At 41.2% G+C, this 27,924-nt stretch overlaps 1 protein-coding gene across 3 annotated transcripts in view; it reads right to left on the bottom strand.

Moving 5' to 3' along the window:
• MPPED2 (metallophosphoesterase domain containing 2) overlaps positions 1-27,924 on the bottom strand; it is a 173,333-nt gene that overhangs the window by 103,864 nt on the left and 41,545 nt on the right. For 2 of the 3 annotated variants that reach the window (XM_080640796.1, XM_080640797.1), the window contains exon 3: positions 15,101-15,282. The exons of the other annotated variant lie outside the window; for it this stretch is intronic. In XM_080640796.1, coding sequence (XP_080496922.1) covers positions 15,101-15,282 — 182 coding nt within the window. The remainder of the gene's footprint in view (positions 1-15,100; positions 15,283-27,924) is intronic. 3 annotated transcript variants of the gene reach the window in all.

Raw genomic sequence — 27,924 nt, forward strand, 5'->3', positions numbered from 1 at the left:
GCGCCCCCAACTGCCCTTCCCTGCAGGCCCGGTCACCCACATCTTCCCTCCTCTGCCAGTCTGGTCACCCCTAACTGCCCTCCCCTGCAGGCTTGATCGCCCCCAACTGCCCTCCCTTGTAGGCCTGGTCCCTCCAACTGCCCTCCCCTGCTGGCCTGATCGCCCACAACTGCTCTCCCTTGCAGACCTGGTCCCTCCCCTGCTAGCCATCTTGTGTCCACATGGGGGCAACCATCTTGTGTGTTGGAGTGACAGTCAATTTGCATATTACTCTTTTATTAGATAGGGTAGAGGACTGGTTCATGGGTGGGGGCTGGCTGGTTTTCCCTGAAGGGTGTCCCGGATCAGGGTGGGGTTCCCTTGGGGCATGGAGTGGCCTGGGCAAGGGGCCTGTGGTGGTTTGCAGGCTGGCCATGCCCCCTGGCAACCCAAGCGGAGGCCCTGGTATCTGGGATTTATTTATCTTCTATAATTGAAACTTTGTAACCTTGAGCAGAGGCTAGGGCAGGCCAGAGCAGGCGGAAAGCTTGGTTTCTTCCATCGCCGGGGAAACCCAAGCCTCCTGCTCGCTCAGTGGCCGCAGCCATTTTTGTTGGGATTTATTTATCTTATATAATTGAAACTTTGTAGCCTTGAGTGGAGTCCACCGCCGGCCAGGGTGTGCAGGAAGCTTGGCTTCCCCCATTGCTGGGGAAACCCAAGCCTTCTGCTCGCTCCATGGCTGCAGCCATCTTGGTTGGGTTAATTTGCATACGCACTCCTGATTGGCTGGTGGGCGTGGCTTGTGGGTATAGTGGAGGTATGGTCAATTTGCATATTACTCTTTTATTAGTTAGGATGGGTTCCTGCTTTGGCTAACTTTCTCATTAACTACCCTTTCCAGTCCCTGTGACAGGGGGCTTTGGCTGGAGAAGGAGCTGTGTGTGCACCTGCTATAGTTGTGAAGATGGAAATTATTCCCAGTGTCACCTCTAACCCCAAGACCTTATCTAGAACAAGCATCCAGCCCCGCCAGCATGACTCAGTGGTGGAGCATAGACCTATGAACCAGGAGGTCACAGTTTGATTCCAAGTTGGGGCACATGCCCAGGTTATAGGCTCGATTCCCACTGTGGTGTGTGCAGGAGGCAGCCAATTATTCTCTTTCATCATTTATGTTTCTATTTTCCTCTCCATTCCTCTCTCTGAAATCAATACAAATATATATATATATTATGTATATACATATATATATACACACATACATATATATATATATATATATTTTTAAAAGAACAAGCATCCAGCTCTAGTTATGCTTCTCCCTGTTTTCATAGAAGAATACTAAGTTTTCTCACTTTCACAATGCTAAGTACACAAGAGTAAAGATTTATTTGTCAACTCATACGCAAGTCATTTTTAGGCTTTGTGGTTATATTGCTTTCTGAATCCATGCTTTCTATAAGTTTCCATGAAATGAAGAATATGAAAATATCAGTTTAGTTTCCTAAATCCCACAAAACTTAAATTGCAGCTAACTAAACTAGCATTCCTACCAGTACCACCATTCCTACAATGACCACTATCACCACCACACCACTATGGCTATTACTGTATGTTCTTGTGTGATTAGCAACTCCAAATTCAGGTGATGGATGCATAAGGCTTTGATATACTATGGGAACTGACTCACCAATGACTGTGTCATATGACATAATTGAAAGTCAGTGAGTAAAGAACTACACAACCTTGTCTTCAACATTTTACAGAGAAATCAAAGCTCAGAGGTTGTATATTTTATAGTCCAGCCATCTGTCCTCACAGGCCAGTTTAGTCTCTTCGAAATGAAAAGAAAGTTTACTTCCCAACCTTATTTTCAGACAAAGGAGAAAAATACAAACTAGAGGATAAGTGAGATTTAATTTACCAAAATGACACGGAGAAGGGAGACAACACAGTTTAATTGTACAACTTTACCCTGAAATTAGATGGGGGGAAAATATGCTGTTTCTTTCCTGCTCCCAAAATTTCAACAGAATTTAAGAAATACGAGGGAAGAAAGTTTATTTCGAGTTTCACAGTGCACCCAAAACTTGCTGCAATAACCTCTAAATCTAGTAGACCAATAATGCATGTTATAGTTAGCGGCTTAATTATTCATTTTGGATGTACCAAATAGGGTTTTAAAACCAATTCCAGATGTGAAAAGAGCTAGGCAATGCAGGCAATGTAATCAAAACTAAAAGTCATTTTCCCAATGTTATTTTCCAGAACATCATAAAAATTTCTAATTCTCAAAATTAGGAAGAGACAATTTGATAAAAACTTCACATATATATTTAAAATTATGTGTTCTATGAACTGTTACAATGCTAAATAAAATGCTCTAATATCAAAAGGTCACAAAAGTGACAGAATAAGAACAGTAACTAAGGATATGCAATAAGAAGTAAAAAAAAAAAAGGCAAAAAAAAAAAAGAATGTTAAATGGGGACAAATAAAAATACAAGACTAATTAAAGGTTGCTGTATGGGTTGCAAAGGTTGCTTACTACCCAAGAGTGTGAGTGGGAGCTGAATCCATTCAACAAGCATGTACTGCCAGGTCTAGGGGACACCTCTTCAGACTGTACAAAAGCACCTCATGGGCCAGCAGCAATCCTGATCAGGAATAACATATTGGAAAAACATTTTTTTATATGAAAATGCACAACGACTCCAATTTCCTCCCCCCACAAAAAAGCCAAGAATAAACAAAACCAAATATAGGGATCTAACTGCGAGTTTTGCAATGAAACTCCACACTCCCCCTCGCCCCCCGCTTTTAGGCTAAATTATGAATGCCCACTAACCAACTATCTATGTGACAACCAGAAGGCCTTCAGTCCACAGCTCTGGAATGTGCCTTCACGTTGCCACAAGGACAAACTCAGCCAGGCCAGACACACACAGAGAATCTGAGTGTGAAGTTCCCAGGGCCAGCAACCAGGTTTCCCAGGCTTTTTTCATCTCATGACTTCAGCACTTTTTGACCAGCAGTCCAACAGCCTTCCATCAGACAAACCTAGTTTAGTTGACATTCATTGATGATTTCACTAATTCTTAAAATTAGTTGTATCTCTTGGAGCAAAAAAATGAATTAGGTAACTTTCTAAGGTAAATGTATTTTCTGGTCCTTACCAGGACAGTGTAAAATTAGAAACACACACAAAAAAATGTGCACCCCTTCATTCCCCATTGCCATCAACCCCTAGGATCCTGGGTCCCAGTCTCCTTGGGTACCACAGAAGGAATCAGGATGCAGAGCACAGCTACTGCCTCCTGGATCTCTGTGACCTGGGCTTGTAGACTTCTTTGTGTGCTTGCTTAAGGATCGAATGAGATAACAAATATGTCTGCAAACAACCCACAGCATCTTGTCACTAAACATACAAACATACTAATTTTATAGGATCAAGTTTCTCTTATAACCCCTCACTCTTACTTAAGGGTAAGAAAATGAGAAACACTGTTTTGCTTTAGCTTGACTTTTAAAACGGATTGCAGTGCATTGTAGAGCCTGCACAGAAAAAAATTCTATAAAAGACATTATTGGTATATTTGGAAAAATCTGAAAAAAAGTCTGTAGATTAAATTATAGAATTGTATCTATATTTCATTTTGAAATCTGTAATGGGTTAATATAAATGAATATCCATGTTCTTAGAAAAGATACATTGAAATCCTGAAGGTAAAGGGGCATGGTGTCTGTAGCTTATTCTCAAATACTTCAGGAAAAATTATATAAATAGAAAGATCTACAGAGAGAGAGAGAGAGAGAGAGAGAGAGAGAGAGAGAGAGAGAGAGAGAGAGAGAGAGAGAGAGAATATGCAAATAGCAAAATGTTAACAATTGGGGAATGGGGTTATAGGGTATATGATAGTTCATTGTATTATTCTTGCAACTTTTCTTAAGCTTGAAATTAGATTCAAAATAAGTATAAAATGTTAATTGAAAAATGATTCATCAAATGGGACTGCCGATTGGTGTGGGAAGTGCTGTCTGCACATGAATGGCTCTTCTGGTACTTCACTTTGGAGTCCACACTCTACTTTCTCCTCCCCCGCCTAGCCTGCTCCGGGTGCAGGAATGGCTGTGCTGAATTATGCAGACAGTGCTATAATTATGTCCTCCTCTCTTTCATCTTCCTTGCACTACTCCAAGGGAGCATGTGTAGGGTGAGCTAATGATTTGCTGCGTATCTCCGATGAGTACTATATTATTTGCATCATAATATTTTCAGTTCTTCCCCCTGCACATAATGCCACGTTGACAGCAAGGTCAGTTAAGTTACTGTAAGGGATTTTTAATGAAAACAATTATAAATTAAAAATAACTGTGTTTAAAGCATTTAACAGTCACTAGGGTCAAGTGATTACAGCAGTTACAAGACCCATGGGACATGTTCACACCAAAACAAAGTGAATAAATTACCTCAGCTGGCACATGTAATCACTAAGTGACCACAGGGGTCAAGCAGAGTGGAACCCTGAAGACTTTCACGCAAAACCAATAATGAAAATTTATCAGTCAAAAGGTGGTGGTGGTGGTGGCGGCGGGGAGGGGGGGGGGGCACATCAAGAATTAGTGAGTTGAGCCATAGACTGGAAGCAGAATGGACTCCCCATGCAGCTTGAAGAGCCAGGAAAATGACATTCAAAAACCCAGGGGACCACTGGGGAAAAAATTCCAAGAAACAATATGCAGATAGGCTGGGAGGATGTGGGAGAGCTCAAATGGAAGTGATCTATTCCATATTGGCAAGATAAAAGCCAAACCAAGGGCTCCCTGCCTATAAGAATAACTGCCCTTATCCAGAAACCTGTGGTGGGGTGTGGACATGACTTTGGAGGTCTACAAGGCAAGGAAGGGTGAGATGTTAACAATAAAATGATCACCTCTAACAATTACAAGGCACTTGACAGCTGAGGATGCCCCTCCAAGGTCACTCCTCACAGCTCTGTGACTATTTCTCTTTGTTGTAGAGAAGAAGTGGCTGAAGATCAGGGAAGCAAATACATTTTGTTGATCAAAATACAACCAGGAAGTGAAGAGAACCAGACGTTTATTGACGAGCCCTCTGGGAGTGTCATCTCAGGAGATTCATCACCAAAGGAGACTAGAAACCCTAAACTAATGTGTGCTAATGGTATGAACTTAGTATGGAGGGGAGGAGAAAGGGATGAAGTCCAATTAGGGAGGCAGGGCCAGTTTCCTAACAGCTATAACCTTAGATGTAGGCTTTAAAGAATGAACGAAAGTTCACAGAAGAAAGGGAACAAGATTGGCAGGCAGGTGGTGGGATCAACAGGATCGAAGATGTAGAGTGCGTTCTACACACATAGCACTGTTTGTGACCTCATTGACAACATGGAGGCCCACCCGTTCTCATGGAGAGACCCATCCCCTGATCTCGTGGAGCTTGCTTTCATTCATCTATCCCTTCACTCAATGCATGTTCTGAGCTGCTCCTATGAGTCAGGCACTGTTGTAGGTCTAGAGGATACAGATCCCATGGAGCTTGCATTCAATGGAGGAAGACCAACAATAAGTAAGAAGACACACAAGTAGCAAACATAAGATCTCATCAAAGAGGTGGCATTTGAGCAGAGACCAACAACAGAGGAAATGCCTGGGTTAATGATCATGTGGATCAGAAGGGGAATGAGGAGAATGAATCCAGCATTGTGATATATTGATTTTGAGGCATCTATCATCTATGGTAAAATACGTAGTCTCCAATTAGATGCAAGTGTGTGTGTGTGTGTGTGTGTGTGTGCAGAGATAAAGATTAAATCAGTACTCCATTCCATAAATCAAACCTTGAAGAATGAGAAGAATCTCTCAGGTTTTGACATGCAGAATTAACATAGAAATGGCATCACACCCAGGCAGAAGACAAAGCCCCTACTCCTGGGCCCTCCACTAACAAATCTGTGTGAAATTGGCTAAGACACTGAAACTCTGTGAATTCTAGTTGCCTAATTTATAAAACAGAGAGACAATACTGACAAGCCAAGGCTGGATGCTAAGGGCAGTGACACCGTTCTCTTGTTCCCTTCTATATTCTCCGTGGAGGAAGACTGACAAGACACTGAGATCGTATGCAAATAACCTTTTGAGGATGAAGCCCCTTCATGCCCTGGTATGCAAGCATCCTGCTCTAGGATTTAGGATCACGTATTTTGAGGGCTTCAATTTTCCCACTTGGGCCAGCAGGTTTAGAAAATGTGGGGACTTTTTTGTTTCCAAAGAGCTCCTTTTCCTTTATTTATTTTTAATAGTGACAAAATTGTCATGTAGTAAAATTCAAAAATACCTTGCCCTTTTCAGGAATGTGTGTACCTGGCTTTCTCTGCTAAGCTGATGAAGCAATGGTTATATGTGTCTCACCCATGCCTGTTTCTCTAGTCTAGGCGATGGAGATATTTCAGCAAAAGAGAAAGCAGGAAGTTTTAGAACTGAATTTTGGAAGAGTAGGGACAACATCCGGGGACATTAGCTCTTGTCCACAGCATGGTCCCAGTCTGTCCTCCCACCTTTCTGGATCCCCATCCATCCATCATCAAGACAGAGATAATGCTGTCTGCCCATATCGACTTCCCCGCACCATTATAAGCGTTAATGATCTAAAGTACTCCAAAGTACTTTGAGTCCTTTGGAGAAAGATGCCATATGAATTAGAGGCATTATAATTAATGTAATTTAAGAAAATGGCTGGCCATAACAAAGAGGATTAGATTCACATGGATCACAGATGACCTAGCCTCATGTCCTCGGGTCACTAACAATCCTTTCTAATGAAACAAAGTCCAGTCTTACTTATTTGAGCATATTCAACTATTCTGTATTTATGTTCTTCTTTTTTAAGTACTTTACATAATTCTACATAAAAATTGAACTATACTTTAAAATTAATTTTGTTCTTATTGGGGGAAAAGTACTTACCTATGAATTAGACCATGAAGTAATTCACTTTAGGATAAAGGATTCTTTAACGTAAACAAAGTCAAGTAGATAATAAGCATGAATCTGTTATTTGGATTAAACAAATATATGACAGACAAGAAAATGGAATGTTTGTATTCTCATGATAGGATATGCAGGCAACTCATAGATACTTTTGGAAATTCTAGAATCTCATACTAAGAAAAAAAAAGACCCTAAATAATTGCTTGACATAGAAAAAGAAGCTTTCACATAAATTATAATTTGAGGATGGTAATAGGGGAAATCAAATAATGAATCACAAACTGAAAAGTCTAGCATGTCAGATACAGTTTTTGTGAGCAAGTTAACGATTAAGAAACTCCTTTGACATTAAACTCCAGAAAATGAGAGTGAGGGAATTCTAGGCTGTAAGGAACTCTGGTCGGTTCTCCTCTGCAAGTCACGGGGTGTCATCTTATTAAAGCTTCATATCTTTGCCTCTTTATTAACTATGACTATTCAGTCGCTATAAACATTCCAGCGAAGCTCCCCTGCTCAAATCACTTCTGAAGCGCCTTTTCTGGGAACTGTTCTGCGTTCTGCAGTTGCCGTTAGGTTACATCATATTTTTTTTTATTATTATTATTGGAGATCGTCCATCTCCACTTGCCCACTTCACAAGCTCCAGTTCCTACTGGTTTTGTGCTATAGCAAAAATCAGTAGCCTTAAATGTCCAGACCATGCCTGGAAAGCATGAGGTGTCAGAGTTGGAAATGTCAGCTGCAATCTGCCCGCAGCCTGGCGTGCTCGACAGGAGCTGGTGCGCAGAGGTGACTTCCAGAGGAGGAGGGATGGTGACACGGAGGAGGAGGTGGAGAGTCAGGTTCAAGATGGGGCAGAAGGGAGATGACAGGAGACTGAAACAGGGATGGGAAAGTGGGGCCTGGCCCCTCCGGTGTGGTTGAGAAGTTAATTAGAACCTAAAAACATATATGCGTGTTGGGGTCTGGGATGCTTGGTAAGGAGATGGTGCCACATTTCCGGTGGCCAGGCAGGGTCACATGGCTCACCATTTTCTCTGGGCCACATGCCTCCGGTCACTGGGGCACAAAAGACTGCAAGGCCACTCTCCCTAAAGTCCTGCCCTCCCAGGGAGTAAGAAAAACTCACCAACAGGGCAGGAAGGAGGAGTCATGGCACTGACACACTCGGATAATGTAATTGAGCAGCAGGTAACATTACTGACCATTCACTACCTGTAAACACTGGGTACATGTGCATTCACACACAACACAATAGGAAACACCCATTATTAACAGTACTCTGTGACTTGTAGGATATACTGGTGATCTTAATTTTTTCTCTGTGCCATTGTCTACATTTTTCACAAAGAATATGTAAGATTTCACAATTAGAAAAAGAGTTTGTAGACATTTTTAAAAAGCTCTTACAAGGTGAAGGTTTTCTGCCACTGAGGTTATTAAAAAATATATGACACAAATGCTTAAATACTGCTGAGGCTATTATGGGGAATCTTTAGAGGGAAACTTGACAATACATAATAAAAGGGTATGTGTGTTTTTAAAGTATGTATCATTTGGAGCAACAATTCTAACTATAGGAAGACATCCTACAACTATAATTAAAGACGTTTGCAAAGAAAGAGCAAGAAGGGTGTTCATCATACCAGTGTAGGTAATAATAAAAGAATGAACACCTTAGGTTTCCAGTAATAAGGAGAGCTAAATAAATTAGAGTACACCCATACAATAGAATGCTATGCTGACACAGAGCATGACGTGTTACATTTTTTAAAGTTACAGGATAATATGAAAGAGGTGAAGGGATTAAAAACTAAAATTGGAAGTTACAAAATAGCCACAGGGATGTAAAGTACAGCATAGGGAATATAACCAATATTTAATAACTATGTATGGTGCCAGGTAGATACTAGAAATATCAGAGGGAAAACTTTGTCAAGTCTAACCACTATACTGTACGCCTGAAACAAATACAGAATAATGTTGAATGTAAACTATAATAGAAAAATAAAATCTAAAGCTCTTTTTTTTAAAAAAAGAAAGTTGTTTGGAAAAATAAAGCAGTAAACATTTAAAAAATAAGTTAAAAAGAGTATTTAAGCAAAAAAAAAAAAAATCCTTAAAGCATGAAGACTGCCACCATTAAGGATATTCAACATAGAATAGAAAACAGAAACATTTCTCAAATGCTATACACCAAATAGTAATTACTCTGAAAAAAAAGGATTACATATGAATGCATATTTTCTGCTTTGCACACGTCAAATACTGAAAATTTTATAATGTATATGTATCTTATTTATATTGAAAGTATTCTTTGGGCGGGGGGGGAGTCTTACCTATTGATGTAGCCATACTTATTGATGTAGAAAGTTGTTTATAATATAGTGTTAAGATGAACAGACTATGACACGGTATTACTGTAATCTCTATTTGGTAAAAATATGTGTTGTGTGTATGCATACATATTAATAGAAAACAGTCTATAAAGAACCACACTAAATGTTAACAGTGGTTATCTCTGGCCATGGGTGATTTTGTTTTCTTCTTCCACATATCTCTGTTCACTAGGTTATCAGGAATGAGCATATGTTACACGTATTCTAAGAGTAAAATAAATAGCTCAGGCTGTGAAAGCTTCTCCGAAAGCCCAGCTCCAAAGCTCTGAGCCAACAGCACAATCAACGGAAAGGAACACAGTCTCCCAATATGATTGTTGTGAAAGGGACAAAGTTGATTTGTATGTCTAGGATCGGGGATGTGCGTTGCAGTCACACTCCATTACAATCATGTCTAATACAATGCTTCTACAGATATGAATAATTCCTTTCTTGAGATTTTCCTTGGAAGCATTTTTTTAAAATATATTTTTATTGATTTTAGAGAAGAAAGGAGAAGGGAGAGAGAGATAGAAACTTCAATGATGAGAGAAAATCATTGATTGGCTGCCTTCTGCATGCCTCCTACTGGAGATCGAGCCCGAAACCCTGGCATGTGCCCTTGACCGGAATCGAACCCGGGACCCTTTAGTCCACATGCTGATGTTCTACCCACTAAGCCAAACCAGCCAGGGCTGGAAGCATATTCATTCTTTCTTCCAGGCCTAGAGAAACTGAAGTTCAGAGCATGTAATGACAACCAAGACCAAAGAAAAGCCGTAATTAAAAGTTCATGGCCTTGGAGTTTGAATGACTAGATTGTTATACATAAAATTTCAGCTGAAGGAAGAGGCCACCCAAGAACCTGCCTTTCTAATTATAATACTGGAAACAAAACAACCACCACAACAAATCCTTTTTTAAGTATTCCAGCACAGGTATAAAGAAATGACGAACGATAGCCAACTGGCTGTTATACTCTGAGGAGAAAAGGAAGTGAAGAGAAGGGAAAGGTAGAGAAAGGAGGATAAGACAGTATACCTCCATTAAGAATTGCATACTTTTAATGTTTGAGGCAAAAGGCAAAGCAGAAAAATATTATTGTACCTTTAGGTTCATTCATTCACTCAGAGATTCAACAACCATTGGTGTTCCCCACTATATCCCAGGCCCTTTATTCAGAACTGGGGGTACAAAGAGCAATGGTTAGGAGACAGACAAGTAGACAATCACAAAGCAACTATGAGAAGGGCTGGCTGCACACATGCCTGATCAATGGGTTAAGGGAAGAAACCAGCTCTGAAGGACCTTCTGGCAGAAAGGATGAATGAGGTCTCTCTCCTAAAGGGAGGGTCATTCCAGGAAGTAGGAACAGGGTCCGCAAAGGGAAAGAGTGTGAAAGGACACAGGCATTTGGGGAATGGGAAGAAATTAGGGGCAAATAAAAGGGGAAATAAGAAGACGGATGTGCAATCAAATAAAATTTCCTAAGGCTCATTTGTGCAGCGTCCATGGGCTGATTAGCAATATTGAAGACATTAACCCATTTTAGACCCTAACTGTGCCTATATGTGTTAAAGGATGCTGTTAGTCAAAGAACAACCTTTTTACCCAGGTGATGGTCCCTTCAGTAGGGATCCCAGGCTCCTGACTGAGAATAAAGAAAGACAGAAGAACACAATTGGGAAGTGGAGTCTGGTGGACCCAAGTTCAAATCTGGAGGTCACCTCCCAGTTGGGTAACCTGAGGTTAAGTTAACTTCACCAAGTTTCAGTTTCCTCATAAGTAAAAAATTAGAAGCTAATACTTACTAAACAAGTTAGTGTGAGGACTGCATGAAATGACACATGTGATTGACGGGTGGGGAGGGGTCCAGTAATTAGACCCCACCACCCAGACAAAACATGATAGCCCAATCCCTCCCTATCCAAGCTGGACTCTAGTCCAACTTGGCCAGGGCAATTCATTTAATGTCTCCTGCCTCAGTTTCCCCTTCTATTGAATTTGGAGGTGGGACCTCCAAGCCTCTTACAGTCCTAACATTCTGTCCAGTTAGTGTAATTGTTCAGAGGGAGGCTTCTTTCCAACCTCTATTCTTATACCTTTTGGTGTCCCCGCTTCCACTCTAAATCTTAAAATTCATGGTGCCAGAACCTTCTAGTGTCTGCCTTTTGGATTTTTTGACACTGGCTCTGTTGTCTCCCTCCACAAGATTTGTTGAAAGATGTCCACAGGCCAAGGGGTGTGTTAAGAATGATACAAGCTTTATCACAAAGTCTACACAAATGAGGACATCAAAGCTCAGAATATTAAGCAATTTATCAAGTGTGTGGAATTTAACGCTGGCTCTTCCCAGCTGCTCCTGATCATTATATGTTACACCATCTTTCCATCCTCTTAGCTGTATCTAGTTTGAGTTCTATCTTCTTATGGCCCTGTGCTGTGCTAGCTTAGCCCATAAATTACTTTGTATTAATAACATTATGTGCTACACCTGCCAGATGACATATGTCCATATTAACCAGGACCCATCATCTCTGAACCAACAGGGAACTCATGATGGGATTCTCAGGCCTTGCAGCTGGTAGGTCAGGGTGAGATTCTAGGCACGCAGGACTTTAATACATCTCTCAAATAACAGAATATGATCGAACAGCTACTCCACTTCCACCTGAACCTGCCAGAAGCTACGGCATTTTAGTTCAAGCCTAAGATCTACGAGCCTCCCTGCTGCCATCAGTGTACTCATATCATAGACAGGTAAAGGAAGAGGGCTCATGTTTTGGGGTAAGACAACTCCAGGTTTACTAATCGAGTGCACTTCAGTGGATTTTTTAGCTCCTCTGAGCTACCTATCTTCTAAATGATCTTGGGTAAGGTAACCCAACTGAGCTTCAGGTTCCTCATCTATAAAATTGGGATAACATTCACAACCTTAGAGGGATGTTGTAGGGATAGAGGAGTGCCTGGCCTGTAGAAGAAACAGATGAGCCTATTGGGAGAATAAAGGAGCTTAGGGATGGTCAGGTTGTTTCCAAAATCAGGGTAGACTAGACTAGAGTAGAAGGACGGAAATCAGTTAAAGATTCATTAGACTCTAAGTAGCTGCTGGATCTGAGGACTCATGCTGGTTGAGAGTTGGATACCCTATTATGGCATAAGCCCTAACTGATCTGATCCTTGATTCCACACTGCCAAGCTGCCTGGCAGCTGTTGCTGGAAGTATTTTTTTCAGGTAGAGAGGTTCCCAATTGAGCCAATGGGTAGAGTGTAATCACACACCATCTCTCCCTCAGAGCACCACGAGGTTGCCGGGGTAACAGCACTATTCTGGGCCTTCCCTGTGGGATCTCAACTCCTCTATCCACATCCCAGCGGGCTCCCTTCCTTTGGCCTTACATTCTGCACCCCCAGCTAAGACCTCGCCCTCCTGCCTCAGAAGATAAGAGAGAAAAAGGGAAGAGAAGGAACTGACCAGGCACCTGGATGTCCGCATTTTATTTTCTTAGTTACGGCACATTTGCATTTATGAAGTACTTTCCCTTATTAAATATCTCACTGTTTTCTTCTAACCTACTAAATAATTCCTCTGACCTATTCTTGTTTTTACCCTTTAAATATCTGTTGATGGTTCATGCACCACATTCCCCATTCAGTTATCAATGGCCCACAAAAACTTACTAGCAGCACTCATTTACTGATTAATCTGCACAACAATCCAGAAAGACAGGTAGTATTAATCCTTAGTTCTGCACAGGGAAACCAAGGGGAAAAGAGAGGTTAACTCCATTGGTCAAGGTCAGTGGCTAAACAAGATTATAACCAGGATCTATCTTGTCTTATATTTCTGTGAACACTTCCCACTGTGTTATCCCCTTTCTTCACAAACCAATGTTGTCAATACAGCCAGATCATTTCTGTGTTGAGGTTCAGTTGTCACAGAACAGCTTAAAAATGTCAAAAATTCAACCCAAAATAATTTTGCCTGCTAGTAGCTCATAAATAAAAGTTCCTAAAATGAAGAGATGATAGTACTTGAAGGCAAATTTTACAGGGGCAAAAGAGAAGTGAAAAGATGTGGATTATAGACCCAGCTTCTGCCACAAGCAGACTCTTGAGAAAAGTCACTTAACTTCTCTACGCCTCTGAGTCAGCTGTAAAAAAGTAGATTATGCTGAATGACAATCAAGGTATGTGGCTGTTTTAAGGAGATGATTGAATACCTATGAAACCAGCACACAAAAAAAGCTCCCATATCCAATGCTGCCAAGACGGTGGTAAAATTGGTATATTCATTCAGTTAATGAAGTGCACAGCTACAACCCCCATGGAAAGCAAGATGCCAACAGACAACAAGAACCAGAGAGATTTTCATATCCTTGACTTAGTAATTTAACTCATACTGTATTTTAGCTTAAGAAATAAGTCAATGGAAGTAAAAAGACATATACAAACCAAATGCACATTTCAGTGCTAGCTATCAGAAGAAAAACTGTTATTGATTGCAATGTTCATTTTAGAGGGATGTTTTATTAAATAAAAGCATAGAGCCATATGCATGTCATGTTGCTATTACAAAAGATAAATACGAAAATTAGGCAAAATCATTTATAATCTTACGGATACTATTAAATGAAAATAACCAAAAGTAAAAGAACAGATATGTACTCTGATGTCAACCATATAAAATGTGGATTGATGTGCAAGAGCACAGAAAAACTCAAAAGAGTTATGTTATTAGTTATACTTACTAATTTTTTAATATTTTAACTATTTTTAATGAATAGTTTTCATTAACTTATATATTTACTCAATTATTTAAAAATTTCTCTGACCTTGCTTTAAAATTTCGACCTGAATTTCTGCATAGTTTTTATCAGCTGACATATTTATTCATGACATCATTTTTCCAGAGTGATTTTTGCTTTGTACTCTATAATTCTTTACTGTCTTCAGATATTTTAAAATCTCAGAACCCTTGCATTTCTTTCCTGCACCTAAGTGGATTCTTACAAAGATCTGTCATCTAATCTAGCTATGAATAGCCAACCTCATGATTGCCTTGTAAAGTTAATATTTGGCAATGCCTAACCCAGGAGTCAAGATGCTTCCGATAACCCTGACTGGTGGGGGCCTCTAAGTAACCATAAAGTTGCCATTACACTTTTCACAGTGCAGAGGGAGGTTTCATATTCCAGGTTTTTGGAGCTTTGCAGCAGGACATTTTATATTTTCAGGGGTCCTAGACACCCCTCTGGTTCTCTTAAGAAAGCTGCTCTCAGCTACACTGTGCTAGGACCTTCCCTTCATAGACTTTTACACGCTCCTTCTCTCCTTAGAAACATTCTCTTGCTAGTAGGTCATTTGTACATCTTTGCTCATAATATCTGGGCAAGATTGCAGAGCCAATGAATTAAAATATGATTCTAGGTCTCTTGTGTGCCAATGAATGCCCTCATTAAAACAGAATGAGTAGATGAGATCGGTTTCAAAGCTTTCCATCCCTCTGCCCCAGAGCCGCCGAGGCCAGGCTCTGAAAGGATGCACAGTAAAATTAAATATCTAAAAATTCATCTTTAATTAACAGAATTGGATTAAAGCTAAACACCACGGCATATCATACGAGAAATGGCTGAGCTGGCTTCCAAGTGCTCTAATTCAATTAGGACACAGTGAGTGACACTCGGACGGGAAAGGTTAATTGGGGGCGCCAGAACGCAATCATTCCTTACCTAACCAGTCATTAAACTTCTTAACCTCTGAGGGCAGTCCCAGCTCGGTGAAATCGCCTGTGTGGAGAAGGATGTCCCCATAAGGCATCTGGATACCATCTGTTCTGGAGTGTGTGTCTGAGATGCAGACAAACCGCGTGTGGCCCGCTGGTTTTGGAGTGTCATATGGGATGGGGTCGACCCTAAAGTAGACATAACAGATCCCGTAACAGTTAAATATATTAGAACCCTCGTAATTGTCATCACACATACATACCGACTGTTATCCGTGAATGCACCCAGACAAACTGATGCAAAGGCAGAAGGGACCATTGTAACAAGGGGACACTTTTGAGTGCAAAGGAGATAGCATCACCCATCTACAATCCCAATGAACAAATTTAAAAAGTCTTACTTACCTGGTTTGAAAATTAAAACGAATATCTTACAGGCAGAGGTGGAATTAACCCAAGAAACTGATAGAGTGATTAATGGTGAAGGTTAGGGATACTGAACCCCAACTGGGGAAGCAAAATTATGCTATATTGTCTCTCAACATGCTCCAATTGATCCCACTACTCATTAGGAAATGAATAACTAATTTATTCCTTCTTAAACATGCATAAGTCAGGCAATGAACTAATTTACAAAGAACACGGCACGTGCTTTGCCAACTGAGATGTGGAGAGACATACTAGATAGTACTAATATTTAATATCCTTTCCAGAACCATTTGTATTTTCAAGAATCTTAGGATCTTCTTGTGTTTGCTAAGAGATTCTCAAATCAAATTGTGGGGAGGGAAGGTGATGCCAAAATAGAGCTTTTAGAAAACACACAACATTCATTGGATGTTCAAAAGCTTTGTCAGCTCCTTCTTTACCACAATGAATTATCTGCAGCCCCAGTAACACCTGAGGCTGCTTGGAATGCCTTGGGCAGAGATTCCATTCAGTACAAAGAGTAAGCCTTTTAATGAGTGTCTATAGATACACATAAGCATTAATATATGTATAGTTTTAGAGACCTAAGCACTGTGAAATTACACTAGGGCATAAGAATCAAAAGGCAAAATGATCAACCCGAAGCAAAGAAAATGAAACAGAACATTCTCATTTAATTGAGTGTAACAAAGTGTGCTAAATAAACTTGGTAAAGAAATGCAAATCTGGCTCTTCAAGCATACAGTTTTAATTATTTAAGGGGCTGGTAGCAGAGTTAAGGATGCTTTAACTATATTAACTCTACGCAGACAGCTTCCTTTAATTTCTCTGTAGGAATGCACACTTATTTTGGATCATGGGTGAAGAGAAGCAGTTATAACTGTAAAGACAAGGTCACGAGAGAAGCAAACATGCAAAGCAGAGATTACTGTGCGAAACGTTAAGTAAGGACCGATATTTCATAACATAGCCCTACCCTTGACAGTTAACATGCGGCAGAGAACACACGGAAAGTCAACATAAGAATCCCTATTCATCTTGCTCTGCAGGCTTGGTTTAACTTTTCTTTCCTTTTCCCACTTTTTCAAAAGAAAGAACCCATTTTAACAATGCAATTGTAGTGAGGGGAATAAAGACATCCGTATACATCCTCGTTGGTCTTGCATTTCTTTCACAATTTATCTTTTAGCTTTATTTTATCTTTGACAGAGAAGAATGAAAGTCAGAAAGAAGAAAGAGCTTGAAGAAGACAGAAAGAAGGAAGGAGACAGGGAAGAACTGTGAACTGGTTAACACAGTGGATCTAACTGGAAACCCAAAAGGAAAGTTTACTTTCTGCAAAACAACCGAATAGATGTTCCCCGTAAAGGTTAGAAATTAACAATGCTGTTACCATGGAGAAAAGCACTAATCCACTGGATTTTGTAAGTAACCTGGAAACCCTCCTGATTGTATCCAATGTTGATTTTTTTAAAAATGTATGAAGAAGTTTGGTACCTTCTTTTCCATTACTGAGACTATTCCAATCAGTCCCAGTGGCTCTAATCTTATCACTATATCCTGTCTTCTAAAAGAAGTTCACTCAGAGAACGAATGATTGGGTTGATCCCTGCTGCAGGAGACTGTGTCACCCTCTGAAAGCGACAGGTAATATCTATTCCTCGACCTACAGTTAGGATGCTCACTGGAATGGGACCAGGCACATTTCTACTCAGCCCACCCACATGTGAATGAAAATTAAATAAATTAACCACCGGACTTTAAACACACGAATAAATTCAATATTATGTATGTCTTTATTTTCCAGTTCCCCTCAGTAACTCAGATAAGCTATGGGCACAAGCAGTGCATCAAAATCCTTTAGGAGCCCATCCAAATTCATCTAAGGGATGTCACAGTCATCATTTTGATGGATTACACAGAAGGTAGCACAGATACAAACCCTTCGCTGTGAACAGGCCCCTGTTCTAGGAATCTACTCAATTTAAAGAAGCAAATCATCATGTGATACCTAATTTGTTTCCCAGCTGAGCTCTATATTGAGCAATAACTTTCCAAGACTATTGGAACACCAATTATTGAATGGCTGCAACTTCCTTCCCCACGCTACCACCTCCTCCAGAGAAACTAGTAACTATCCAACAGATTGAACATGAAATAAAGGCCAAAGAATAGAAGAAAAAAAAATCCACTGGATTTTGTAAGTAACCTGGAAACCCTCAGAAGGCAGAAAATAGGGAGAAATGTCTTGTTATTGTTGAACTGAAATAAAATGAGTCAGAAGTACACAGAAACAGTGGCAGAGAAGGCTCACCCATCACCACCACCAACTTGATGTCATCAAAGAGAAACAATTTGTAGGCACTTGGGAGAGATACGGAGGATTGATCTAGGTAGCGGACTGGGGAAGGGGGAGGTCTAGAGACGCAAATACGGAATTTATATACATGCCCTGACCCAGAAACACTGATGTCCTTTGTTACCCACAAGACTAAGTACAAGAAGACAAGACAGTGCAGCCTGTCACAGCCATGCTGCAGGATAACATGACAAATGTCACCTGGGGGGGTCATAGGAAGGAAGACATTTCCACCCAAAGACATTCAGAGCTGCAAATAAGACGCCTAGTAGAGTAGGCAAGTTGCAGTGAATATAATTAAAGTTGAGACAACCCTAGGGAAGCTACTATTTCCAAGTTGGGCATTTGGTAAACACTTTGAAAAGTCAAGGCAGACAAACAGCCCTAACCGGTTTGGCTCAGTGGATAGAGCATCAGCCTGCGGACTGAAAGGTCCCAGGTTCCATTCCGGTCAAGGGCATGAACCTTGGTTGCAGGCACATCCCCAGTAGTGGGGTGGGTGGGGGGGGGGGGTGCAGGAGGCAGCTGATCAATGTTTCTCTCTCATTGATGTTTCTAACTCTTTGTCCCTCTCCCTTCCTCTCTGTGAAAAATCAATAAAATATATTTTTTTAAAAAAAACATTTTCACTGTAAACGCGTGTGTAAGGGGGAGCCTGATGGCCACTGCAACGTTTACCTATTCCCATTGTGTGAGACCCTCCTGCTACATTTCCCCTCCTCGTTAACATCTTTACTGCTTACTGTTTATGCTGCAGACTTCTCAAATGACCTAACATTTCCCCCAAGGCACCATGTCAAATATCCCAGCAAGTGAGTCTCTTACCAAGGCAATCTAACCCCTAGAGCCAGATTCAAATATCAGAATGAGATTTGCACGTACATCTGAGTACACCCAGGGGAAAACAAGATGACATGGGAAGATGAGAAGAAAACACGGCATTATAAAATCCCAGAGCTGGACAAAACCTTAGGGGGCACTGGGTTCAATGCTTTATACAAGGCTTGAACACCCTCGCCCCTCCCTACCTAACTGCCATAAATTTTCTTTCCAAGGTTTCCAGAGAAGGGAAGGTCCTGGGCCCTCTCCCCTCCCCCAGGGCAGCCCATTCTGGTTTTTGATAGCTCTCCTTGCTAGAAACTTTTGGATCCAGAGTCTGCACCTCTGAGAAAGCTGAGCACGGTCCAAAGAGACTTGGCCTGGAGCCCGAGGACTGAGTAACAACTTTGGCTGCATTACTCACTTTGGACAAGTTATTTCATTCTTTTGGTCTTCATTTTTTTTCTCATTTGTAGGATGGGAATAATAATGCCTAACCTGCTAAATTGCTTTGGGGATATAAATTGTCAAGCACTGGGTCTGGCACACAGCACGTGCTCAGAAAGGGGAGGTGCAGAATGACGTAAGGGTAGAGCACGTTCAGCTACACAGCCAGACTGTGTGGCTCTGAATCCCACTCCACATTTATCCACAGTATGACACCAAGCAAGGTGCTTAACTCCTACGCCTTGGTTTCCTCGTCACTAAAATGGGTATAAAAATAGTACCTTATGCCATAAGACTCCTATGAGGATGAAGAGGGATAACGTATTCAGAGCATGCAGAACAGGGTCTGACACACAGCAGACACTCAATAAATGTTAAGGCTTTTTTCACTAGTTAGTAGTATTTTTACAGTTCCTTTAAAATAGTAGTATCCTTTAATTTCTCTGACCTCCGTTTCTTCTGTAACAAGGAGATAGTAACAGCTACCACACAGACTTTGTGAGAATTTAAAGTCACATACACACCACCTAGCACAGTTCAGGGCACAAAAGCCAAGGTAAACAAACACATTTATTTTCTACTGTCACTTCCTTCTTAACCCTACGCCTGAAATGACAGAGAATAAGAATGCAGTCCCTTTTCCATTTGACAGTCCTTCAAATATTGGAGGACACGTATGATAATCCCCTGACAGCTTCTCTACTCCAGCTGAGGAGCCACAATTTCTTCAGCATTCCTTGTGTGATGGGATTTCATGTGTCCTCAGAATCCTGGTGATGTCCCAGGTGCAATCCGATTGGTCGGAAGCCCTTCCTCTGCAGGGTCAGAATTCCCATGGGCCATGGGAATTGCTGGGCCAGTGAGCTGTTTCTCGAAGACAATTGCTAGTCCAGGCGACGGAGAGCCGACAGTGCCGGACACATGGGCGGACTTTCCTAGAGGCCTGAGCTAAACCATTTTCTAATCAAGTCTCTAGGTTTTGTGCCAAGCCGCAAGTCTTCCTCTTGAAACTCGATTGTCCAATGTTTACATAGCTCACTGCATATTCAAATAAATAATCCATTCTCATTTATTCAGCCTTGGCACATTAGACTTTTTTTAACCCATAAAGAATAATATGACAGTATTATTGCTTCCACTATGGAATCCTCTCCTGCCCATATGTGTTATGTTTTCCAATAACAAATTCATACAGCCTTGCAAGTCCCATGGCTAGATCTTCAGAAAAGCTGTTATCATGTGGTTTGTTATGACGTGTGTTTCTTTTTTAAGGCCATGTGCGCAGTAAAAGCCTCGTGTACACAATTAGCCTAATAATTCAGTGTCAGAATAGAATAGAACCCGTACAAAGCATTTTAAAGTGATCTGAATGTATTTACCATCCCCCTTGAAAATCTTGATGTTGTTGCGTACACACTCCACTAACCTTATCTCTAAAAGGTTTCCAATGTAATATTAAAGCTTTCATTTTTCACTCAAAAAATTTAGATGGCATGAAAAGCTAAAATTATTCGTGATGTTACAGCACCCATTCTATATATACTGTTAGGACAAAGATATGCAAAACCCACCAGCAAAACAATGAATAAACAAATACTAAGCTTTAAATTAGTAGTAGAATCACAGAATTTTGGGGGTTGGAAGGGACCTTCGAGATGATCTAATCCTGTGTTTCAAGTCTTTAAATTTCCTGTTCATGGTTTTTGCCCTACTCATGTATACAATTATTTAAATTTTGTTGTGTCTTACAGTTTTGCACAATTTTTTTTTAGTTTTACCCTAAGTAACGGCATCATGAAGTCATGAATTGGATATGAGCTGGTTGGATTTTTCAACCACACATTAAAATAAATAGTAACTATTAAAATTCTGTTTAAGGTTTGTCTACTCTATGGAACCAGAACTCAATTTTTCTAACTTCCAGTTCCCTTTCCCCCCACTTAATTTTGGGAGCTAAAAATATGCCTGCACTTGGAGAATGAAAACGATACAAATTAAAAAATGCCAGCAAACCAATTGCCTAAACTCCTATAGTCATTAATATCTACAGAGACTGTTCAAAATGAATAGAATTCACTGTAAAAAAACAAAACAAAACAAAAAAAAACCTCTACGTTTTAGTGGTCTGGGAACTGACCCCTCAAAGTTGAACGGAATCTCTTAAAACCTCCACTAAGGGAGTGAGCAACATTGAACTTGATTTTTAGACTACTGATAGACAAAAAGTATTCGTGCTTAAGGATGTCAAGGCTGATGTTGAGACTGACTGTGTTCCCAAACACAGGTGTCTTCAGAGAACTACTCTAGTTAACAGAAAAGCCCTCATTAAAAACAGCCCAGCATGTGGAATCCAGGGCTTCCGGCACTCTCACCACACTGGTCGGCGATTAGCTATGTGACCCTGAGCAAGTCACTTCCCCTCCTCTAGCCTGTTCCTCAAGTGTGAAAAGAGGGACAGAACCAAATGATCACCAACTGATAAGCTGCATGGTTTCTATAACACTATTAACTTGTACAAGACTTCAGAAACAATCCAGTTTCCTTCGTAGCTGAAAACATGTTCTTTCCCTTGCAGTTTTATGTTGTGTTCCAGACAATCTATAATAATAAAAGAGTAATATGCTAATTAGACCGGACGGCCTTCCAGATGAAGCCAGGGCTGCGAGGGCCACAGTCGGCGGGGCCAAGGCAGAGGAGGAGGCCGCTGCTGCAGCGGCAGTGGGGGCCGAGCCCCTTGCACGAATTTCGTGCATCAGGCCTCTAGTGCAAAGATAAATGCAGTCCGGATCTATCTGATTATAATCAGAATTAGCAAGGCTACATATCAAAAGATGTGGAACTGCAGTTTAGGACTATAAACAGAACGTCCAGGTATATCTATTGTAAAAGAGAACAAAGGAACCAGAATTCCAGTTACCACGATAAAACCAAAATGAAAACATACGTGATTTAACTAAGTTTCTTCAGAAACAGGGCTGCTCTCTTTTTCCTAAAACTAAGAGCTGGTGAACTTCTCCTAGCTTGGACCTCATGCCTTGGAAGAGAAATGGTGCTGAGCCGCATAAATATATTCACATTTGTACCAAGGACACCGCTTTCCTTTAACCGCTGAACTGCTGTATCAACACTGTTCTATCACCAACTAATTACAGCTAACAAAACCCACTGCACGGAGTGTGTCTCGTCTATTTTTTCCTAGTACAAAAGTACAGTGCTGACATTCAATGAATATTAAGTGGTAACAATTTAATTCTTTGAGCGCTGCATATAATATGAATTCACAGTCCTTATACTAGTTCCATTTGAGGTGTTTTGGTGTCCATCAAGTTAGCTACTGTGCGAGCCACAGAAGCCTCTCAGATGGCATACTGTTGGGGCATAAGTATCTCACTGGATGGAGGTGTACTGTCCAGGGTTAAATGTTTCCAAGCCTTTAACCTAGCAACCAAGTCAATGGGCTAACCCAGTGGTCGGCAAACTCATTAGTCAACAGAGCCAAATATCAACAGTACAACGATTGAAATTTCTTTTAGAGCCAAATTTTTTAAACTTAAACTTCTTCTAACACCACTTCTTCAAAATAGACTCGCCCAGGCCGTGGTATTTTGTGGAAGAGCCACACTCAAGGGGCCAAAGAGCCGCATGTGGCTCGCGAGCCGCGGTTTGCCAACCACGGGGCTAACCTATCTGAGGGCTGGCCTTGCATTTGAGAAAAGAAGCCGTGTGACACTGTACTGCATGTGTCATTCCATCAGTCAGTCAACAACCATTTCTTAAGCACCTACTTGTGTGCCAGGCACCACAGTAGGCTCTGGGACGATAAAGAAGCAACAAGGGTGGATCCTTCTGAGACCCTGCAGTTCATTTATCAGTTCGCTATTGGACAAATGCTTATTAGCACGCCTGGTTTCTGCTCAGTCTTTTAATCATTTCACAAGCACTTATTAAGAACCTTCTATGGACCAAAGGTTGTGCTAGGTGCTAGGGAGACAGCTATAACCAAGGCAGAGATGTCCCTGGGATAGGTAAACAGGTGACTTATGAAACAACATGCAAAGTGTTATAATAAAGGATGTGCGAGGTGCTTGGGGAAAAGGAGAAATGCCTGGAATTGCTTTGAGAGCTGGGAAAAACGGGGAATGTTACCATGGGCAAGAACACAAGGCAGTGTGTCAATGTCAAATGCCTGGGACAAAGGATCTTAGGCTCAGAAAGGAGAGGCATGAGAGTGGCCTGAAGCTGGAACTTGAATTGGGATTTAAATAGGCACTGGGCTTAGAAAAATCAAGCAGCAGAGAAGAGCTGATCAGGCAACAGCAGCGGGGAGGGAAGAGCTTAGCACATTTGGGGACTTGTGAGTAAGGAGGCATGGCTGGGGCAGAGTCTCTGTGACAGTGAGCAGTGGAAGGTTTGAAAAGCTGGTGGGATTGAGGCCAGACCACAGAAAGCCAGACTGTGGGACCTCAACCAGCCCTGGAGGCTGTGAAAAACATCCTTCTCCTCCTCCATCATCCACTGAAAGGCACAGGGTGGGGAGGGAGTCACAAAGAAAACTGGCTTTTAGGAGAAGCACTGTGGCCTCGTGCAGGGTGTGAGGGTGGTAGGGATGGAGTGGGAGGGCATGACAGGAAAGGAGGCTGGCTGGAAATTAACTACAAAACTCTAGACTTATGATGATAAAGCCAAGCCCAGTCAAAATGAAAACAGAAAGGAGAGGACGTGAAGAAAGGCAGTAGAAACCCGATGATGGTATGATAAACAGAAACTATCATGAGTATGACTGTAAATGAGGGTTGGAGAAGTAGTCCAAAATAAATGACAACATCTTTCACCCAAATCCCAATGTGACAGTATTTGGAGGTGGAGTCTTTGGGGGATAATTAGGTCACGAGGGTGGAACCCTTAGAAATGGGATTAGTGGCCTCATAAAAGAGGCACATAGGTATGGGAGTAGGGAGAGTAGGAGAGAACAAAGTGATTAAGGGTCATATCAGGGTTCATTTATGTCATCTTTCACCATTAGTTCTCCTGGAGCTCCATCCTGTCCCCATTTTTATCATTGATCTGGTGCTATGACTGAATGTTAGTCTCTTCCTCTAAAATTCCTATGTTGAAGCCCAAATCCCCAATGTGACAGTATTTGGAGGTGGAGTCTTTGGGGGATAATTAGGTCACGAGGGTGGAACCCTTAGAAATGGGATTAGTGGCCTCATAAAAGAGGCACAAGAAAGGTGATCTCTGTCTCTCTCTGTCTCAGCCATCTGAGGATAGAGCAGGAAGGTGGCCATCTAGCAAGCGAAGAAGGGGGTCAGCAGACTAGCCCATAGGCAAAAGAGGCCCAATGCATGTTTTTAGGAAGAAAGACTAGAAGGAAAACACAACACATTCATCTAAATGTTATCTATGTCTACTTTTGAGCTACATCAGCAGAGTTTCAGAGTTGTGACAGACTCCATCCATACAGCCTACAAAGCCTAAAGAATTTGCTATCTGGACCTTAATAGGAAAAAGTTTGTACACGCCTGATTTTGTCACTCGATAAACAGTTGTTAAGCAACAATATATGTTAGTCACTTTGTTACTAATAAGCATAACTGATAATTAGCAGCATCTACTATGTGCAATGGGCTTTTCCTGTATTATTACATTTAATCCTATCAAGATCTTCGTATAGGGTGTGTGCGTGTGCGTGTTTTCTGTATTCTTCAAATTTTGCTTAAAGTTACCTAATAAGTTTGTGACTTTGGCTATGGAGCCTGACTAAACCATGATTTTCTACCTTTTGCTATGCAATTGAGTTTCTCAGAAGATTGGGGGAAATTTTAAGATTTTGGAATAAGCATCCTTTTAATAGAAGGCTGAACCCTCTGGGCATTATCTGGTCCCATAGGGACATAGATTTTTATCCTTTGGGCTAGGTTACAACTTTGTAACTAACTGGCAGGTAAGTGAAAGCAATGCAAATAACTCTTATCTATAGATGCAAATGAATTTTGCCCAGTGGAGGTTCAGTTGACTCCCTCCCCTCCTGGGATGCATCCATTTGTAAATTCATTTCAACATTCTTTTATTCCAGATGAATTTGAGGTTTTGATTCCCACATTTATTAATGAGTTAAATAAAATTTTTGAAGAGTAGATTTTATATCTGTCTGAAAGTCAGGATTCTTAAGACTTATTCTTTTGCGGAAGTTACCAAGATGACATGTTTACCATAATAAACATCCCACTTTGGCTTGGGAAGGCATAATCATACCAAAGTGTAACCAAGTGACCATAAACGACATATACCTACATAGGTATGGGAGTAGGGAGAGTAGGAGAGAACAATGTGATTAAGGGTCATATCAGGGTTCATTTATGTCACCTCCAGCATCAACAAAACCTGGTTTTGGACCACAGCTCTGCCTCTGCCTAGCTGTGAGAACCTGGACAAATTACTAAACTTCTCTAAGGCTCAATTATCTCACCTGTAAACTGGGGATGATTACAGCAGTTGCCCCATAAAGTTGATACAAAGATTAAATAACTATTGCTTGGAGCTATTTAAACAACTGGTTCACATTAAGTGCTAAATAAGGATTAGCCATCATTATTAAGATGTTTCTGAGAATATTGATGAAAGGAATTAGCTCTAGTTGGGGATGGGAGGTCTTCACACAGTGGTGATGTCATTTGACATAAAAGGAGCAGTGTTTTTTTTGTGTTGTTTTTTTTTAAAATAAAGACAAGTATGAAGGGGAGGAAGGGGAGTCAGAGTGCCAAGTTGACAGAAGGTAATCCCCCTGGTGGAGACTGCATTTCTAAGGTGACCTGGGCTTTCCTCAAGTGGCTGAAGTTTGTAACCTCTCTACTTCTCGGCTGTATGAGGATTGCTAAGCCAAGCAGGGATGCGTCATCCAGATACCAATTTTCAAGAAATCCAGACACCAAGCCAGCATGACTATAGTTATGACTACTCACCCAGTTCAGGCAGCCATGAGGAACAAGGGGTTACTTTATTCCAAACTTTATAAAAACAGTAAGAAGTATTAGCCAAGAATGGCTGAGCCCAATGTACAGACCACATTTTATAGAGGCCAAACGTCATTAAAAGTACTTTCACAGCTTACATAATCTCTCTCTCAATATATCTCTCTCTCCCCTTCCCTCTCTCTCTTTCTCTCTCCCTCCCTCTCTGTCCCTCTCCTTCTTCCTCTCCATCTCCCTCCTCCTCTCCCTGTCTCCCCTATACACCCAAGAAAATAATACACAAATCCAACAACTGCAATTATATACTGGTTCTTATCCTGGCCAGATCCAATTTCTTTCCATGCCTGATTACATGTCATTTCTACATTCTTCATTTGTCTCCTAATACTTCACATATAAAATTACCCTGTCATATTTCAAATCAGTGACTTTCCGATACTTGGGATAAAGGGAATACACTTCAGGTAATTCTTACTTAGTTCCGTGTCTTGACATTTGCTAAAAAATTACTGGGAAGCACCGTGTTTGCGTAATTCTATCTGCTCCTTTTCATCCGTGCATATAACCATTTAAATGCTGATCGGGAGTGTGAATTCTGCAAAACTGCCTATTGCAGCACCCTGCAGCTCTGATAAGACCCAGGCCCGGCACCCCTCTCTTTCTGCTAGACTAGAGCAATGATGGATAAGATGAAAAGGAGGTTAGACCACTTTAGTTTTGTGGCAGGAAGATAGCTTCCTCAAAAAGCCTCACCTTTAAAAAAAAAAAAAAAAGAAAGAAAAAACCTTACAGGTACTCCCTGTGCCCTACTGTCAGATACCATCCACCCCCAGTCTCAGGAGGCTCTGCTGTGTGATTGTTTCAGGCTCTCGCCCTCATGAAGAGGTGAGCACGTGACCACCGCCATCCATAAAGGCTGAAGTGAGTGTACTTAGCTAAAGGGCACTGCAATAATTTTTCTCTTGCACGTGAGAAAGTTAGCCTTGAAAATTCTCTGGCTCACTGCCTGTTTTTAAATCATCTTTTTACGGAGGGGTGGCCGACGGAGCATATTACGTTAGAACCAAAACCCTCTCATTCCCATATTAATTGCTTTTAAAAACAACAACAATAACAATTATGATGATGATGATGATGATAAAGGATGGTAGCCCCTCTCAAGCCTCCAGGCTTGCTTTCAAGGCAGTGCTAAAGACTAGATGTTTTAATAGGCAATGCCTCCAAATGCCCACCTTTAGAAAAGCAATCCTGGCTGACAAATTAAACTCCATCGGGGCTGGCGCTGTTCTGTGCAGACAACGTGATTCCTTTGGAATCTAGGTTGAATGGTGGCCTGAGAAAGTCACTGAAAAGATTTATACCCCGACTACAAATCAGGTTCTGATTGCAAAGAAATTATTGTCTTTCCCACCCAGGTTTTAGCATGCACTACACCAGAAAAAAACGGTGAGAATCATGACCCCATGTCAGTAAGCACAGCCTATCTAAAATACAATTTCTCCTTCTTTGTCCTGACTCTTAAAGAGGAGGAAGTGGTGGGGTTTCTGTAATACTGTCAACAATAAAAATAAATGTTTGCTACAGGGCCCATGGCAGGGCAGAATTCCCATGATGGCCTGGTGGAGGAGATGAGAACAGCCAGGAATTTTGATGTGGGTTTGCCACAGCAAAACTTCGCTGAGGGTTTATGGCAATTTAGCACCCAGATAATTTTTATAAGCACTTGGCCTAAGAGATACGGACAAGCTCACACTTGGTGCTTCCACAGCTTGCCGGACTGAAGTGATGGGCTTTTTTGTTCCTCTC

Source organism: Plecotus auritus (assembly GCF_963455305.1).
Source record: "Plecotus auritus genome assembly, chromosome: 9".
Lineage (NCBI taxonomy): Eukaryota > Metazoa > Chordata > Mammalia > Chiroptera > Vespertilionidae > Plecotus > Plecotus auritus.